This window comes from Carcharhinus amblyrhynchos, chromosome 31 (assembly GCF_965287045.1).
Source record: "Carcharhinus amblyrhynchos chromosome 31, sCarAmb.v2.hapA, whole genome shotgun sequence".
In the NCBI taxonomy this organism is placed as follows: Eukaryota; Metazoa; Chordata; class Chondrichthyes; order Carcharhiniformes; family Carcharhinidae; genus Carcharhinus; species Carcharhinus amblyrhynchos.
In genome coordinates, this window is record NC_137354.1 from 7,795,824 (window position 1) to 7,810,852 (window position 15,029).

The 15,029-nt window shown below is 47.0% G+C and overlaps 1 protein-coding gene across 7 annotated transcripts in view; it reads right to left on the minus strand.

Annotated features, from left to right (window-relative positions):
• Window positions 1-15,029, minus strand: part of LOC145360525 (PH and SEC7 domain-containing protein 1-like) — a 184,143-nt gene that overhangs the window by 119,719 nt on the left and 49,395 nt on the right. For 4 of the 7 annotated variants that reach the window (XM_080215789.1, XM_080215788.1, XM_080215782.1 and 1 more), the window contains exons 3-4: window positions 12,321-12,394; window positions 957-2,002 (exon numbers count right to left, since the gene is read on the minus strand). In XM_080215789.1, coding sequence (XP_080071915.1) covers window positions 957-1,904 — 948 coding nt within the window. In that variant the 5' untranslated portion in view covers window positions 1,905-2,002; window positions 12,321-12,394. Of the gene's footprint in view, window positions 1-956; window positions 2,003-12,320; window positions 12,395-14,350; window positions 14,402-15,029 lie in introns of all 7 variants that reach the window. The other 3 variants (XM_080215785.1, XM_080215784.1, XM_080215787.1) reach the window with 2 other exon arrangements.

Sequence of the window (15,029 nt, forward strand, 5' to 3'; positions counted from 1 at the left end):
GGAGTTAACAGAGACATGAGATAGCTAGTGCCACACAAGCAAGATTACAGAGAGATAAGTTAATGGTATTTGTATTGGATGGTCAATGGGGTCTAAAGATGTGCCAGTTAGGTTGACTGACGTTAATAAATTTCCCCCTACTGTCAGGGGGACAGGCAGGGTAAATACGTGGGGTTACAGAGATAGGGCCTGTGTGGGATTGTTGTTGCTGTGTGCTCGATGGACCAAATGACCTCCGTCTGCAGTGTAGGGAGTCTATTCTATTCCAGTGAATGAGTCAGTAGATCAACTTGGAAACTGAGATTGTGAAGAGTCTGGTATAGCCTGAGACACTAGAAAACATTCCGAGTTTGTGATGAATTAAAGAGCACTGCAAAACTCGAGTTTCAGAAGAAACAAGTAATTGTATAATGGATTAAATTCCTGTCCACTATGCTATTGGTACGGTGCTATACTTCCAATTCACACGTTTTAATTCATTCTCATTCTGATTGGACGATCACTGCTGGACAGTGATCACTGCTGGAATGTGAAGCCTCCTGCAGTAGCTTAGCTTCCATTTGGAGCAAGGAGTGAACTTAGCTGCTCCTCATCAGCATATATCATCAGTTAGATGAAGTCAGCAGCATTGACAGGAGCCAGAGAGGGAAAGAAGTCCTATCTGCCAGCCTTCCTAGGATTAACCATCGCAGGAAGCCCAACCTCTCAACCCCTCAACAGTTAGCCCATTTAGAATCATACTATCATGGAATCCTACAGTGCAGAAGGAGGCCATTCGGCCCAACATATCTGCATTGACTCACCCAGGGCCTACTCCCAATAACCCCATGCAATTACGTTGCTAGTTCCCCAACCCCAAGGGTGAATTTAACATGGCCAGTACACCTAACCCACGCATCTTTGGACTGGATCTACCATGACGATCATTCAGAATTTAATTCCGATTGGCGCTTTACCTGTTTGATCGTGGGAATGTTTGGGGCTTCTCTTCCAATTGGATCCAGGTTTGGGACAGTGGCAATGCCATGGTTGCCCGATGATTCACTGCTAGCCGTGGCAGTGATTAGGTCTCTCCCAAGGTCCAGAGTCTTTGTGTGGATTGGCTTTGAAAGGAATGGCTGAAGTGTTTTCTTCCCAGTCCGAGGGCTTCTTTCTCCGGAGCACAGACTCTGAGCCGCAGCATCGGAATACTTTTGACTGGCACTCCCAACTGATGAAAGCATACTTCGGGTGGGAATGAGACCATTTGAGAGCTCACTGGGGGCTCTCGCAGTCACCGTGCTTGTGCGCACATCAAGGTGCTCCGTCTGAACTGGTTTGGGTACGAAACCCCGAAACATTTTGGGCCTGGTTTGGGGGCTTTTCCATCGAGCAGAAGGGGAGGAAGGGTTAGATCCTGGAGGGAGCATGGACACACTAAAGGGATTCCCCACGGTCTTCACTCTGGCCTTCTCAATGTAGCTGAAGGTGACGACTGAACTTTGACCTCTGGGGTCACTGTCCATCCCACTGATTGCGTTCTCCAAGGAAACGGGACAAAAGGGATGAGTTCGATTGCACACCGGAGAGGTCGGGGCAGTGGACCTTCCCGGGCTAGAGGGAATAATTTCCCGAAAGGGGTTGGTCTCCGATCGGGTGCGGACGAGCGAGGTCTTGGCCTTCTCGCGACCAGGGAAGCCCAGGAAATCCATCCTCGTGTCTGGTGGAAGGCTGCGTCTCTGCGTGCGGGAGGCTGGCAGCTGAGGGCTGACTGAGAGCAGGCAAGGCGATTGGGCATTGGTATCGGGAAGGGCAGTGTTCAGACAATCCCGCTTCTTCAATGCTGGAGATCTTTTGGCACAATTGGTGGGTAGACCGGTTCTCAGCTCCATATAGAACGCCATGACACTTGTATTCTGCGTCATCTTTGCATAACGTCCATCCAATTAGGAGCTAGCAGGACGCAGGAGGAGTGCGGGTACCACGATCACCCTCCCAGGCTGAGGTACATTGGCTCTCCAACCTAGACAAAATCCAAGAAAGAAATTACTGACAAAAACTGTCAAAATATTAACAAAATTTTAATGTGGGGCCTCTGAAATAGAGAGTGTGAGGTGGCACGGTGGTGCAGTGGTTAGCACTGCTGCCTCACAGTGCCAGGGACCCGAGTTTAATTCCTGGCTTGGGTCACTGCCTGTGCAGAGCCTGCACATTCTCCCCGTGTCTGCGTGGGTTTCTTCCGGGTGCTCCAGTTACCTCCCACACTCCAAAGATGTGCAGGTTAGGTGAATTGGCCATGCTAAATTGCCCCTTATGGTCAGGGGGACTAGCTAGGGTAAATGCATTGGGTTATGGGGATGGGTGGGATTGTGATCGGTGCAGACTCGATGGGCTGAATAGCCTCCTCCTGTACTAGGATCTATGATCCATGAACACGTTGGCCAAGAAACCAATGTCAATGGTTCAATGGGGCACCAACGCAATAGACCTTTGCCCAAATCTGAGATGGTGTCCAATTAATCCAATAATACATGGAAGCTCAATTAAAATAGGGCACATCCATACAGGTGCAAGTACCTACACACAACATTTGCAGTGGCACGGTGGTTAACACTGCTGACTCACAGTGCCAGGGACCCCGGTTCAATTCTGGCCTCAGGTCACCGTCTGTGTGGAGCTTGCATGTTCTCCCCATGTCTGCGTGGGTTTCCTACACTTGCTCCAGTTTCCTCCCGCAGTCCAAAGATGTGCAGGTTAGATTGACTGGCCATGTTAAATTGCCCCTAGAGTTGGGGGGGGGATTCGCAGGGTAAATACGTGGGGTTATGGGAATAGGGTCTGTACGGGGCTGTGTTTAGTGCTGATGGGCCAAATGGCATCCTTCTACACGGTAGAGATTTTATAATTCATGGACATGTACATACACACCCATATAAGGGTGGGATTGTGGTTGGTGCAGACTCGATGGGCTGAATGGCCTCCCGCTGCACAGAGACACTATGATCATATAAGGAGCTGGGTTTAAAACGTCATGAGGCAGGAGCACCTCCCAATCAGTTTTAACCAATTGATCAGATTTTAGATATTCACAACAAAATGAAGGAAATCTAAGGCTGCAATTACAATATTTCCACACAGCGGCTGGAGCAACTGGCAGTGTGTTAGTGTCCCTGCCTCTGAGCCCAAAGCTCTGGGCTCGAGTCTCACCCCAAGCCTCAATGGTCAAGTTTTAAAATTTATTTATTAGTGGCACAAATTGACTTACATTAACACTACAATGAAGTCGCTGTGACAATCCGCCACACTCCAGCGCCTGTTCGGGTACGGTGAGGGAGAATTACCACGCTCAAAGCACCTAACCAGCACGTCTTTCGGACTGTGGGAGGAAACCCAGGGGAAACCCACACAGACATGGGGAGAATGTGCAAACTCCACACAGACAGTGACCCAAGCCGGGAATCGAACCCGGGTCCAGAAGGTGCGTTCATAATCTGGTCACAAGCTGTGTGCAAGATCCTTCCAACACACCAATGGCTGGCGGTAAGAGAGGGAGAGTCTCCTGGTCAGTTACATTTAATGTGGAGAGGCGTCTCCAGCGACAGACTAATAAACTGTTCCGGGAATTACTACCATGCAAACGGACGGAAGTCTGCACCACTAAAGACGGGAAGGGAATTGGACGGCATGGCCTGAGGTATACTGAACCCAGCTTCTCTGACTCAAATTGTTGCTAAATAACTCCAAAGATGTATGGGTTAGGTGGATTGGCCATGGTAAATTGCTGTTAGTGTCAGGGGGATTAGCTAGGCTAAATACATAGGATTATGGGAATAGGGCTTGGGTGGATTATTGTCAGTGCAGGCTTGATGGGCCAAATGGCCTCTTTCTGCACTGTAGGGATTGTAACCATGATATAAAAGCTTCTTCAATAATTCCTTACAGGCAATGAATTTTATAACAGGTATGGTTCACTGACTGAGAATCAAAGTATTTAGGTCAATGCCGTTGGCTGAAGTGCACGAACTCCGGGTTAAGTTCAGGTGGATAAATCTTCATCCCATCGAAGGAGAATCTTTTCAAATCATAATTTGTCTATTCTACTTGTGGGGGCTTCCTGTGTCCAAATTGGCTGCAGCAAGGAGGAGGTGGCATAGTGGTATTGTCACTGGACTGGTAATCCAGGGACCCCGGGTAATGTTCTGAGGATCCAAATTCAAATCCCACCACCAAAGATGGTGAAATTAGATTTTGATAAAAATCTGGAATTAAAAATCTACAAATGACCACGAAACCATTGTCAGAAAAACCCATCTGGTTCATTAATGTCCTTTAGGGAAGGAAATCCTGCTATCTGTACCTGGGTCTGGCCTACACATAACTCCAGAGCCACAGCAATGGGGTTGACTCTCAACTGCCCTCCGAAATGTTTAAAAAGTTAAGTTTAAAGTTTATTTATTTATTAGAGTCACAAGGAGGCTTACATTAACATTGCAATGAAGTTACTGTGAAAATCCCCTGGCAATGGGCAATAAATGCTGGCCCTAACAGTGACACCCACATCCCATGAATGAGTTAAAAAATAAAATTTCAAAGGTGGCTACATTTCAAAAAGTGCCAAGAACTTTGGAACATCCAGCGGTGGTGAAAGGTGCCATGTGAATGCAGGTCTTTCTTCTTTCCTGGATGCACTTTGCCCATAATTGACCAAAGGACGGAGTGTGTCGACCCTCCACTGTGCAGCTGGCACCTGCCATCCACTGAGCACAAACACACAGGCACGAGGAATAACCTGGCAGCTGGAGACAGGGACGGAATTGGATTTTAATATGTTGACCGAGCAAATCCCCAGAGCATGTTATCGTGCAGCCCGAATAAAACCTGCTTCAAGTAAATTGTAAAATAGTAACGAGAATAACACTATCGCAAGCTGCAGTGACGCAGCTCACAGTCTCCATAGATTAGAGAGAGAGAGAACAGAAACACAGACTGCCTCCCCCACTGTGCCCTGATGAACTGTTTACACTGCATCCCCGAGAATGAAGTATGATTGAAGTTGATTTAATCCTGATTAATATCCTTGGGCCACGTGAGCGGATGTAGGCTGGTGGGCTGTGTTGGAGGTGGGGGGGGGTGGTTAGGATATAAACAGCAGGAGGGACAGAGGCGAGCAGGGTCGGATAGACAGTCAACAACAGAGAAGCTTCTCAGGATTAACCCGCTCACAGCATTCAGAGCTAGCGTTGCTCACAAATCAAGAGTGTTTTGGCTCAAAGACAAATGTCGCAACTAAATGAACCTACTTGTTATTTGGTTGCTACTCCCAACACTTTCATACATGCTATGCTAAGTATAAGACTGTGTTGTCAACTATTTATTAGGTAGATGTACCCACCAGTGCTGATTTCAATCTCTACAATATTGGTTTAACAATGCTGGTTTTTAGTTTTTTTATTAATTCGTGGGGCATGGGCGTCGCTGGCTGGCCAGCATTTATTGCCCATCTCTCGTTCATAGAATCCCGACAGTGCAGAAGGAGGCCATTTGGTCCATTGACTCTGCACTGACCACAATCCCACCCAGGCCCTATCCCTGTAACCCTACGTATTTACCCTGCTAATCCCTCTGACGCTAAGGGGCAGTTTAGCACGGCCAATCCACCTAATCCGCACATCTTTGGACTGTGGGAGGAAACTGGAGCACCCGGAGGAAGACCACACAGACACAGGGAGAACTTGCAGACTTCCCATAAACAGTGACCCAAGGCCAGGATTGAACACAGGTCCCTGGCACTGTGAGGCAGTTGCCCTTGAGAAGGTGGTGGTGAGCTGCCTTCTTGAATCACTGCTGTCCACGTGCTGTGGGTTGACCCACAATGCTATTAGGGATGGAATTCCTGGATTTTGATCCAGTGACAGTGAAATATTTCCAAGTCAGGATGGTGAGTGGCTTGGAGGGGACCTTACAGTTGGGTGGTGGTTCCCATGTATCCGTTGCCCTCATCCTTGTAGATGGAAGTGGTTTTGTGTTTGGAAGGTGCTGTCTAAGGATCTTTGGTGAATTGCTGCAGTGCATCTTGTCGATATTTGCTGTGATAGTGGAGTCGGACACTTTAGGAACTTTCAAGCGGTTATTGGATAGGCACATGGAGCACACCAGAATGATAGGGAGTGGAATAGCTTGATCTTGGGTTTGGGCATAGCTCAGCACAACATCGAGGGCCGAAGAGCCTGTACCGTGCTGTACTGATCTATGTTCCATGATAGTACACACTGCTGCAATTGAGCATCACTGGTGGCGGGAGTGGATGTTTGTAGATGTGGTGCCAATCAAGTGGCCTGCTTTGTCTTGGATGGTGTCAAGTTTCTTGATACAGGAGTCCCATTTGGGATGGCCAGCTGATAGTTCTTCAACTGAAAGTCATGTGTTTGTGGGTGGGTGTCCATACTCATGTAGATTATATGTATGGACTTCAGGTGAGGGCAGGAGAGAGTAGCGATGGTTAATTAGTTACCGACACTCATTTTCTGGACTTAGAGAAACTGACTAGTTGAAGCAGCCATAAAGCCAGACCTTAGTTTTGTTCTCAGTGGAGCATCGGAGGATGAGGTTTACAAGATTATGACAGGCTTGGATAGAGTGGATAGCCAGATAGAGTGATAGAAGGGTCAATTACTCAGGGGCATAGGTTGAAAGTGAGAGGGGGAAGTTTAAAAGAGATGTAAGGGGCAAGTTTTTCACACAGGGCGTGGTGAATGCCTGGAACGCGCTGCTGGAGGAGGTGATGGAGGCAGATTCTCCAACGTTCAAGAGGCGTCTGGATAGATATATGAATAGGCTGGGAATAGAGTGACATGGACCACGTAGAGGCAAGTAAGTATTAGATTAGAGAGGCATTTGTGTCGACACAGACTTGGCGGGCCAAAGGGCTCGATCCAGTGCTGCACTAGTCTTTGTTCTAGGGGTAATCTCACAGAAAAAAAACTGAAAAAAAGAAACATTCCCTGGAATAGCAGCTAAAGGTTAATGGTAGTTCCCAATGGAGTAAGGTGGGGAGAAGGAATATCAATTTCAGAGCTAAAATTCACAGTGGATCTCGAATTGATTGCCATTTGTGGAAGAGAGCTCTACCTTCCTACCATCCTTTGTATGAAAAGATATTTTCTAATTTCACTCTTGAAAGGTCCAGTCCCTCACCCCCACTAGTCTTAGACTTTCTAACTGGCGGCATTAATTTCTCTCCATCTACTCTATTTACCCCCCTTAATGTCTTAAAACCTGAATCCAACCTAAATTCCTGGGAATACATCACCAGGGTTGCATACTAGGGGGCACGGATGGTTCGCGGCACCCCTCCTCCCTCGTCGCCTCCATTGGCTTGAAGCTGTCTTGCACCGTGCCAACCTGCCTCGCAGGCGTAACACTCTGTCAGTGGGCTAAGTACCTGCCAGCGGGAATCCTGCCCTTCACTGGGGAGAAGGAAATCCCACCCTCGACAGTTGCTCTCCAATCCCACCTCAGTTGCCGATACTGGACGAGGAACAACAGAAAGGTCCACTTGAATCCTGGGGTAAAGTAAGTCCTTGGGTATTGGGTGGGAAGGGTTTGGTCAGCTTAGGGAGGGGTGGGGGGTGCGGTTTAGCAAGTAGGTGGGTAGGAAGAAAGCAGGGGTACTATCTTAGGGGAGTGGGCACCCAATGCACAAGGAGGACCCCCCCCAAAAATAGTATCCTCCCTCCCTTCCCACTCTTTTCAAAACCTTTCAACACCAAGAATCTGTCCCCTCCCGGAACTCAATCTCAAGGACAGCATCCTTGAGTGTTGCTAAATGCTGACTATGAATCATAGCATCCCTACAGTGCAAAAGGAGGCCATTCAGCCCATCGAGTCTGCACTGGCGACAATGCAACCCAGGCCCAATCCCTGTACCCCCATGTATTAACCTCATTAATCCCCTGACCAATGGCCAATCAACCTAACCTGCAAGGTGGGACAGTCGTTAGCACTGCTGCCTCACAGCTCCACGTACCCGGGTTTGTTTCCCAGCTTGGGTCACTGTCTGTGTGGAGTTTGCACATTCTCCCCGTGTCAGCGTGGGTTTCCTCCAGGTGCTCTGGTTTCCTCCCACAGTCCAAAGAAAAGCTGGTTTAGGTAGATTGACCATGCTAAATGCTCCCTCAGTGTACCTGAACAGGTGCCAGATTTTCACAGTAACTTCATTGCAGTGTTAATGTAACCCTACTTGTGACTAATAAAAACTTTTACTTTACGTTATCTTTGGAGTGTGGGAGGAAACCGGAGCACCCGGAGGAAACCCATGCAGACATGGGGAGAACGTGCAGCCTCCACACAGGCAGTGACCCAATGCCGGAATTGAACCCAGGTCCCTGGAGCTGTGAGGCACTGCTTATGTTAAATACACACATTCATGCACACAGAAACACACACACCATGTACAATTTATATTATGGCAAGGGTGGCATATTATTGGAGTTAACTGGCTTGTTCACAAGCTCAATTAGCCCTTGATATTTGATTTAAAGATGGCAGGTGGGCTGCCAATTTTGGTGTGTGCCCACCTACCACGACACAGAGGGGGCATGAGCTCAGGGTGGATGAGAACATGCCACCCCTCCACCCTCACGAAAAAACACCCAGCAAGCGCACATAAAATCCAACCCCAAGCTTGTCAAACCTCTCCTCGTAAAGAAATCCTCTAAGAGTCTGGCCATTATTCTGTTAAAGACAAGCTGCACTTTCCCAAGGCCGATCAGTATATCCATCCTAACGTACAGTGTCGAAAATCCGAGTGTGGTCTGATCATATCTTGGTGGGTATTTCATCAGGGCTGGCAAGTGTAACAATTCCAAGGTCTCCGTGCTGTCCCAGAGTGTAAAGCACAGGCTGAAGGGGAGATGGATACTGATAATAATTATCTGCACATTGTCGGAATTGCTTCATCTAATGCTCCCGTGATACTTCCTGAAGCATCAAGATGGATTACGTGCTCGAGACAGTTTCTTTCCGAGCTTTCCTCACAGCTTTGAGCTTGACAAAATGCAACACTTTCAATGCTCGCTTTGGCAGTCACCACAAAACATGCTAGAAATAAACACTGTCATCTGAAGGACAGCATCCTTGAGAGTTGCAAAATGCTGATTATCGTCAAACACACACTTGCACTGACGCATCACAGATGCAACAGGGCGCGCACGCACACACACACACACACACGCACCCCCATTAAAACACACGAGGTGCATACACAAACTCACATACACAGAATGTAGAGACACCTCCAAATACACAGATGCATACACACGCATGTACTGACACCCACAAAAACACACTCACTCACATACATGAACAGGCACTAACAAAAACATACACATACATACACACACAACTGCACTGACACACGCAAAGACATGAATAGACACCCACAAAATCACACACACAGCTGCAAACACAAACTCACATACACACAATGTACAGACACCAACAAACACACAGACATGTACAGACACATGCATTGACACCACAAAAACACACACACGCACAGACATCCACAAAAACACACACACAGGTGCACATACAAACACACACGTACAATGCAAAGACACCCACAAACACACAGACGTGTATACACGTGTACTGACACCCACAAAAACACACACGCACAAATGTGTACAGACACACACACACACACACCCTCACTCACAGTCAAACCCCATGAACTTTGGTCTCCTCATCTAAGAAAGGATATACCTGCCACAGAGGGACTGCAGCAAAGGTTCACCAGACTGATTCCTGCAATGACAAAATTTTTAATGTAATTATTTCAGTTTGTCACCAATCCCTAACTGCCTTTTGAACTGAGTGGCTTGCTGGGCCATTCCAGAGGGCAGGTAGGGTCAACCACATTGCTGTGGCTCTGCAGTTACACATAGGCCAGACAGGGGCAGGACGGCAAATTTTCTTCCCTAAAGGGCATTAGTGAATCAGATGGGTTTTTAATGACAATTAACAGTTGCTTCATCGTCATTTTTTTTTGCCATGGTGGGATTTGAACCCAGGTCCCCAGAAATATTATCCTGGGCCTCTGGATTACTAATCCAGTAACAGTATCACTCCCTTCCCATGTCTGACATATGAGGAGCATTGGGTTGAGCGGCTCTCTACTCATTGGAATTCAGAAGTATGAGGGGAGATCTCACTGAAACTATAAAGGCTGGAGAGATGGGATGCAGGGATGTTGTTTCCCTTGACTGGGGGATCCAGAACAAGGGAGCCACAGTCTCAGGGTACGGGTAGGACATTTAGGACAGAGATAAGGAGAAAGTTCTTCACTCAGAGGATGATGAACCTGTAGAATTCTCTACCACAAAAGGCTGTGGAGGCCAAGGCAGTGAATATACTTAAGGAGGAAATAGGTAGATTTCTAGATTCTAAGGTGGCAATGGGTATGGGGACACTGCAGGAGTATGGCGCCGTGATAAAGGATCAGCCATGATCATATTGAATGGTTGACAGCACACAACCACACACACAAGTAAGGTGTACTGTGAGATCCTTAACTGAGACAATGGGCTCCCTTTGGTGACAATATAAACCTGTCAGTGATTTAGAATTTTGAAGAATGTATATTTCAGAACAAAAAAACAAAGAAAATTACAGCACAGGAACAGGCCCTTTGGCCCTCCAAGCCCGCAATGACAATGCTGCCCAATTGATCTAAAACCCCTTACCCTTCCGGGAACCATATCCCTCTATTTCCATTCTATTCATGTATTTGTCCAGACACCCCTTAAAAGTCACTAATGTACCTGCTTCCATTACCTCCCCCGGCAGCGAGTTACAGGCACCCGTCACCCTCTGTGTAAAAAAACTTGCCCCATACATCTCCTTTAAACCTTTCCCCTCACACCTTAAACCTGTGCCCCCTAGTAATTGACTCTTCCACCCTGGGAAAAAGCTTCTGACTATCCACTCAGTCCACGCCTCTCATAATCTTGTAGATTTCTATCAGGTCGCCCCCTCATCCTCTGTCGTTCCAGTGAGAGCAAACCAAGTTTCTCCAACCTCTCCTCACAGTTAATGCCGTCCATACCAGGCAACATCCTGGTAAATCTTTTCTGTACCTTCTTCAAAGCCTCCACATCTTTCTGGTAGTGTGGCGACCACAATTGAACACTATATTCCAAGTGCGGCCTAACTAAGGTTCTATAAAGCTGCAACATGGATGCCAATTTTTAAACTCAATGCCCCGGCCGATGAAGGCAAGCATGCCGTATGCCTTCTTGACTACCTTCTGCACCCACATTGCCATTTTCAGTGATCTGTGTACCTGTACACCCAGATCCCTCTCCCTATCAATACTCTTAAGGATTCTGCCATTTACTGTATATTTCCCATCTGTATTAGACCTTCCAAAATGTATTACCTCACATTTGTCAGGCTAATGACTGACAAACTTCCCAATAATGTGAAATAATAAATGCTTCACTTCAGTTTAACTCAATGAGGTAAATTCTGCCTTTTATATGCAATATTTGTGTAGTGGGGCTTAGTGGTATTGTCGCTGGACTGGTAATCCAGACACATATGTACTGCTCTGGGGACCCAGGTTTGAATCCCACCACGGCAGACGGTGAAATTTGAATTCAGTAAAAATTTGGAATTAAAAGTCTAAATGATGACGAGGAAACCATTGTCATAAAAACCCATCTGGGTCACTAATGTCCGTTAGAGAAGGAAATCTGCCGTCCTTACCCACTCTGGCCTACATGTGAGTCCAGACCCTCAGCAATGTGGTTGACTCTTAAATGCCCTCAGGGGCGAGCAACAAATGTTGGCCCAGCCAGTGACACCCAGATCCCCTGAATGAATAAATTTTTAAAGGAGCAAGTATCCCATCTTAACAATCAGAGGAAGGTGCAATCCATTTCACACCATTTAAAATCAATCAAAAGTACCACTGGGTTCTAATTTGTGTGTTCCTAACAATTCTTACAATGGCCAGTCCGTGAAAACATGAGCCCATGTCAAGATGAAACAAAAGGCCTCGCTCTTTGGAAAACAAAATGTTTTAAACTTTCTAAGGGAAGAAGGAATTCTTCCTTCCTCTCTTCTCATCTCCACATCTCCGTCGATGGGAGAACCACAGAATCTCTTCTGGCAAACACACAAGAGGAGCAGGAGGATAATGGGGGCATTTACCAACCTTCAATGAGAGAAGAACATGCAGACGCCCACTCAACAGTAAACTGGGCTGGACCACATCATGGGAGTTATTTATGGATCCTTCAACTAATAGCAATGTGGCTATTACTGTAGCACAGTACCTTGTAATCTCTCCATATCCCCTGTGAGAGCTCCTCGTCCAGACAGAATCACAAAGCCTTTTCATTCTTTCGCCCTGCAACCATTAATGAAACAGGAATGAGCGGTGACTCAAGTGCGATGCGGGGCTTTTGATACAGCAAGCAGGGAGAAACTGTCTGTGCTGGCAGGGCTCCTCAGTAACCAGCGGAGACTGTTTTAAAATGATCGAGAAATAAACATAGTGGGGAGGGGATGAAATTTTGTTAAACAGAGCGAGCTGGTCTAATCTGAAGAGGCAGTGGAAGTAAATTTAATAGCAATTTTCAAAAGGAAATTTGAAATATCTAGAACCCCTACAGATGGATATTCTCCCAAAAGATAATATTGCTCCCATCAATTCAGATGAGAGAGGGAGTTGGAAACAGTTGGGTGGCACAATGGTTAACACTGCTGCCTCACAGTGCCAAGGACTCGGGGTTCGATTTCCTGCCTTGGGTGATTGTCTGTGTGAAGTTTGCACATTTTCCCTGTGTCTGGATGACTCATCAGAGCTGATGAAGGGCCATCCATTCTCTCTCCACAGATGCTGCCAGACCTACAGAGATTTTCCAGCATTTTTCTGCTTTTGTTTCAGATTCCAGTATCCACATTTTGCCTTTATCTCCCCGTGTCTGCGTGGTTTTCCTCCGGGTGCTCTGGTTTTCTCCCACGGTCCAAAGGTGTGCAGGTTAGGTGGATTGGCCATGCTAAATTGCTCCTTGATGTCTCATGGCTAGGGGATTAGTGGGGTAAACACGTGAGGTTATGGGGATGCTCTGTCAGAGAGTCAGTGCAGTCAAATGGTGCCCTCCTGCACTGTAGGGATTCCGTCATGTTGAAGAATGTCACCTTGAAATGCGACCCCAGGTAGAAAGTGCACTGATTGAATTCTAAATGATGGGGCAGCCGTATATACATCTTGGGTACAATGAGGGTGAAATAACTTCTGAGAGGCCCATGTCTCCACACTAGATCACATAGATGATTTGGAGTTGGGGACCAAGCGTAGTGTGTCAAAATTCACAGATGACACTAAGATGGGTGGAAGAGCAAAGTGTGTAGAGGACGCTGAAAGTCTGCAAAGCGATATAGATAATCTAAGTGAGTGAGCGAGGGTCTGGCAGATGGAGTACAATGTTGGTAAGTGTGAGGTCATCCATTTTAGTAGGAATAACAGCAAAATTGACGATTATTTAAAATGGTAAAAAATTGCATCATGCTGCTCCGCAGAGGGACCTGAGTGTCCTTGTGCAGGAATCTCAAGGACTTGGTTTGCAGGTGCAGCAGATAATTAAGGCGGCAAATGGAATTTTGTTCTTCGCTGCTCGGGGGATGGAGTTTAGTAAGATTATGTTGCAGCTGTATAAGGTGCTGGTGAGGCCACACCTGGAGTACTGTGTACAGTTTGGGTCTCCTTACTTGAGAAAGGATATACTGGTACTGGAGAGGGTGCAGAGGAGATTCACTAGGTTGATTCCGGAGTTGAGAGGATTGGCTTACGAGGAGAGACTGAGTAGACTGGGGCTATACTCATTGGAATTCAGAAGAACAAGGGGAGATCTTATAGAAACATATAAGATTATGAAAGGAATAGATAAGATAGAAGCAGGGAAGTTGTTTCCACTGGCGGGTGAAACTAGAACTGGGAGACATGGCTTCAAAATAAGGAGGAGCAGATTTAGGACTGAGTTGAGGAGGAACTTCTTCACACAAAGGGTTGTGAATCTGTGGAATTCCCTGCCCAGTGAAGCAGTTGAGGCTACCTCATTGAATGTTTTTAAGACAAGGGTAGATAAATTTTTGAACAGTAAAGGAATTAAAGGTTATGGTGAGTGGGCGGGTAAGTGGAGCTGAGTCCATGAAAAGATCAGCCATGATCTTATCGAATGGCAGAGCAGAATCGAGGGGCCAGATGGCCTACTCCTGCTCCTAATTTTTATGTTCTTATGTTCTTATTAAATCTGAATTATTTACCATGGTTTGTAGGTATTTCCCAGGACAGAGTACTCACCCCAGTGCCTATGACCCGGACACTCCACATCATATGTCCCTGTAGAGCTTCCTGATTGGGCAACCATAACAGGCTTTAATTAGGGACATCTTTTTGCGTTCAACCAAATAAACAAAGTCAACTTAACTTAGAGACAACTCATAAAGGGGCAGCTCGCTAAAAGGAGGGGAACCACCCAAAACAAAAGACAAAGTAGAAAGAAAACTTAAAGCATCAAATTAAAATGTGATTGAAGGGGTCAATAATACACCCCAGTCCCTGCGGTGCCCAGTAGGCACGGAATGCATCAACAGTGCTCTTGGACACCGCATGCTCCCTCTCCATGGAAACCCAGCCGTGAATAGAGCCACGGTAGAGGGGCAGACAGTCGGGTTGGACGATCCCCTCAATCACCCGCTGCCTGGACCTGTAGACAGAACGCCTTGCCAAGCCCAGGAGCAGGTTCACGAGGAGATCCTCCTCCTTCCCTGTCCCCCTCCACACCAGGTGCCCATAGATCAGGAGCATGGGGCTGAAGGGCAAACAAAACATCAATTAAAGATTTTTGAGAAAACTGGCACAGCGGTTAGCACTGCTACCTCAGAGCACCAGAGACATGGGTTCAATTCCGTCCTCGGGTCACTGTCTGTGTGGGGTTTGCACATTCTCCCCGTGTCCCCTTGGGTTTCCTCCCACATGT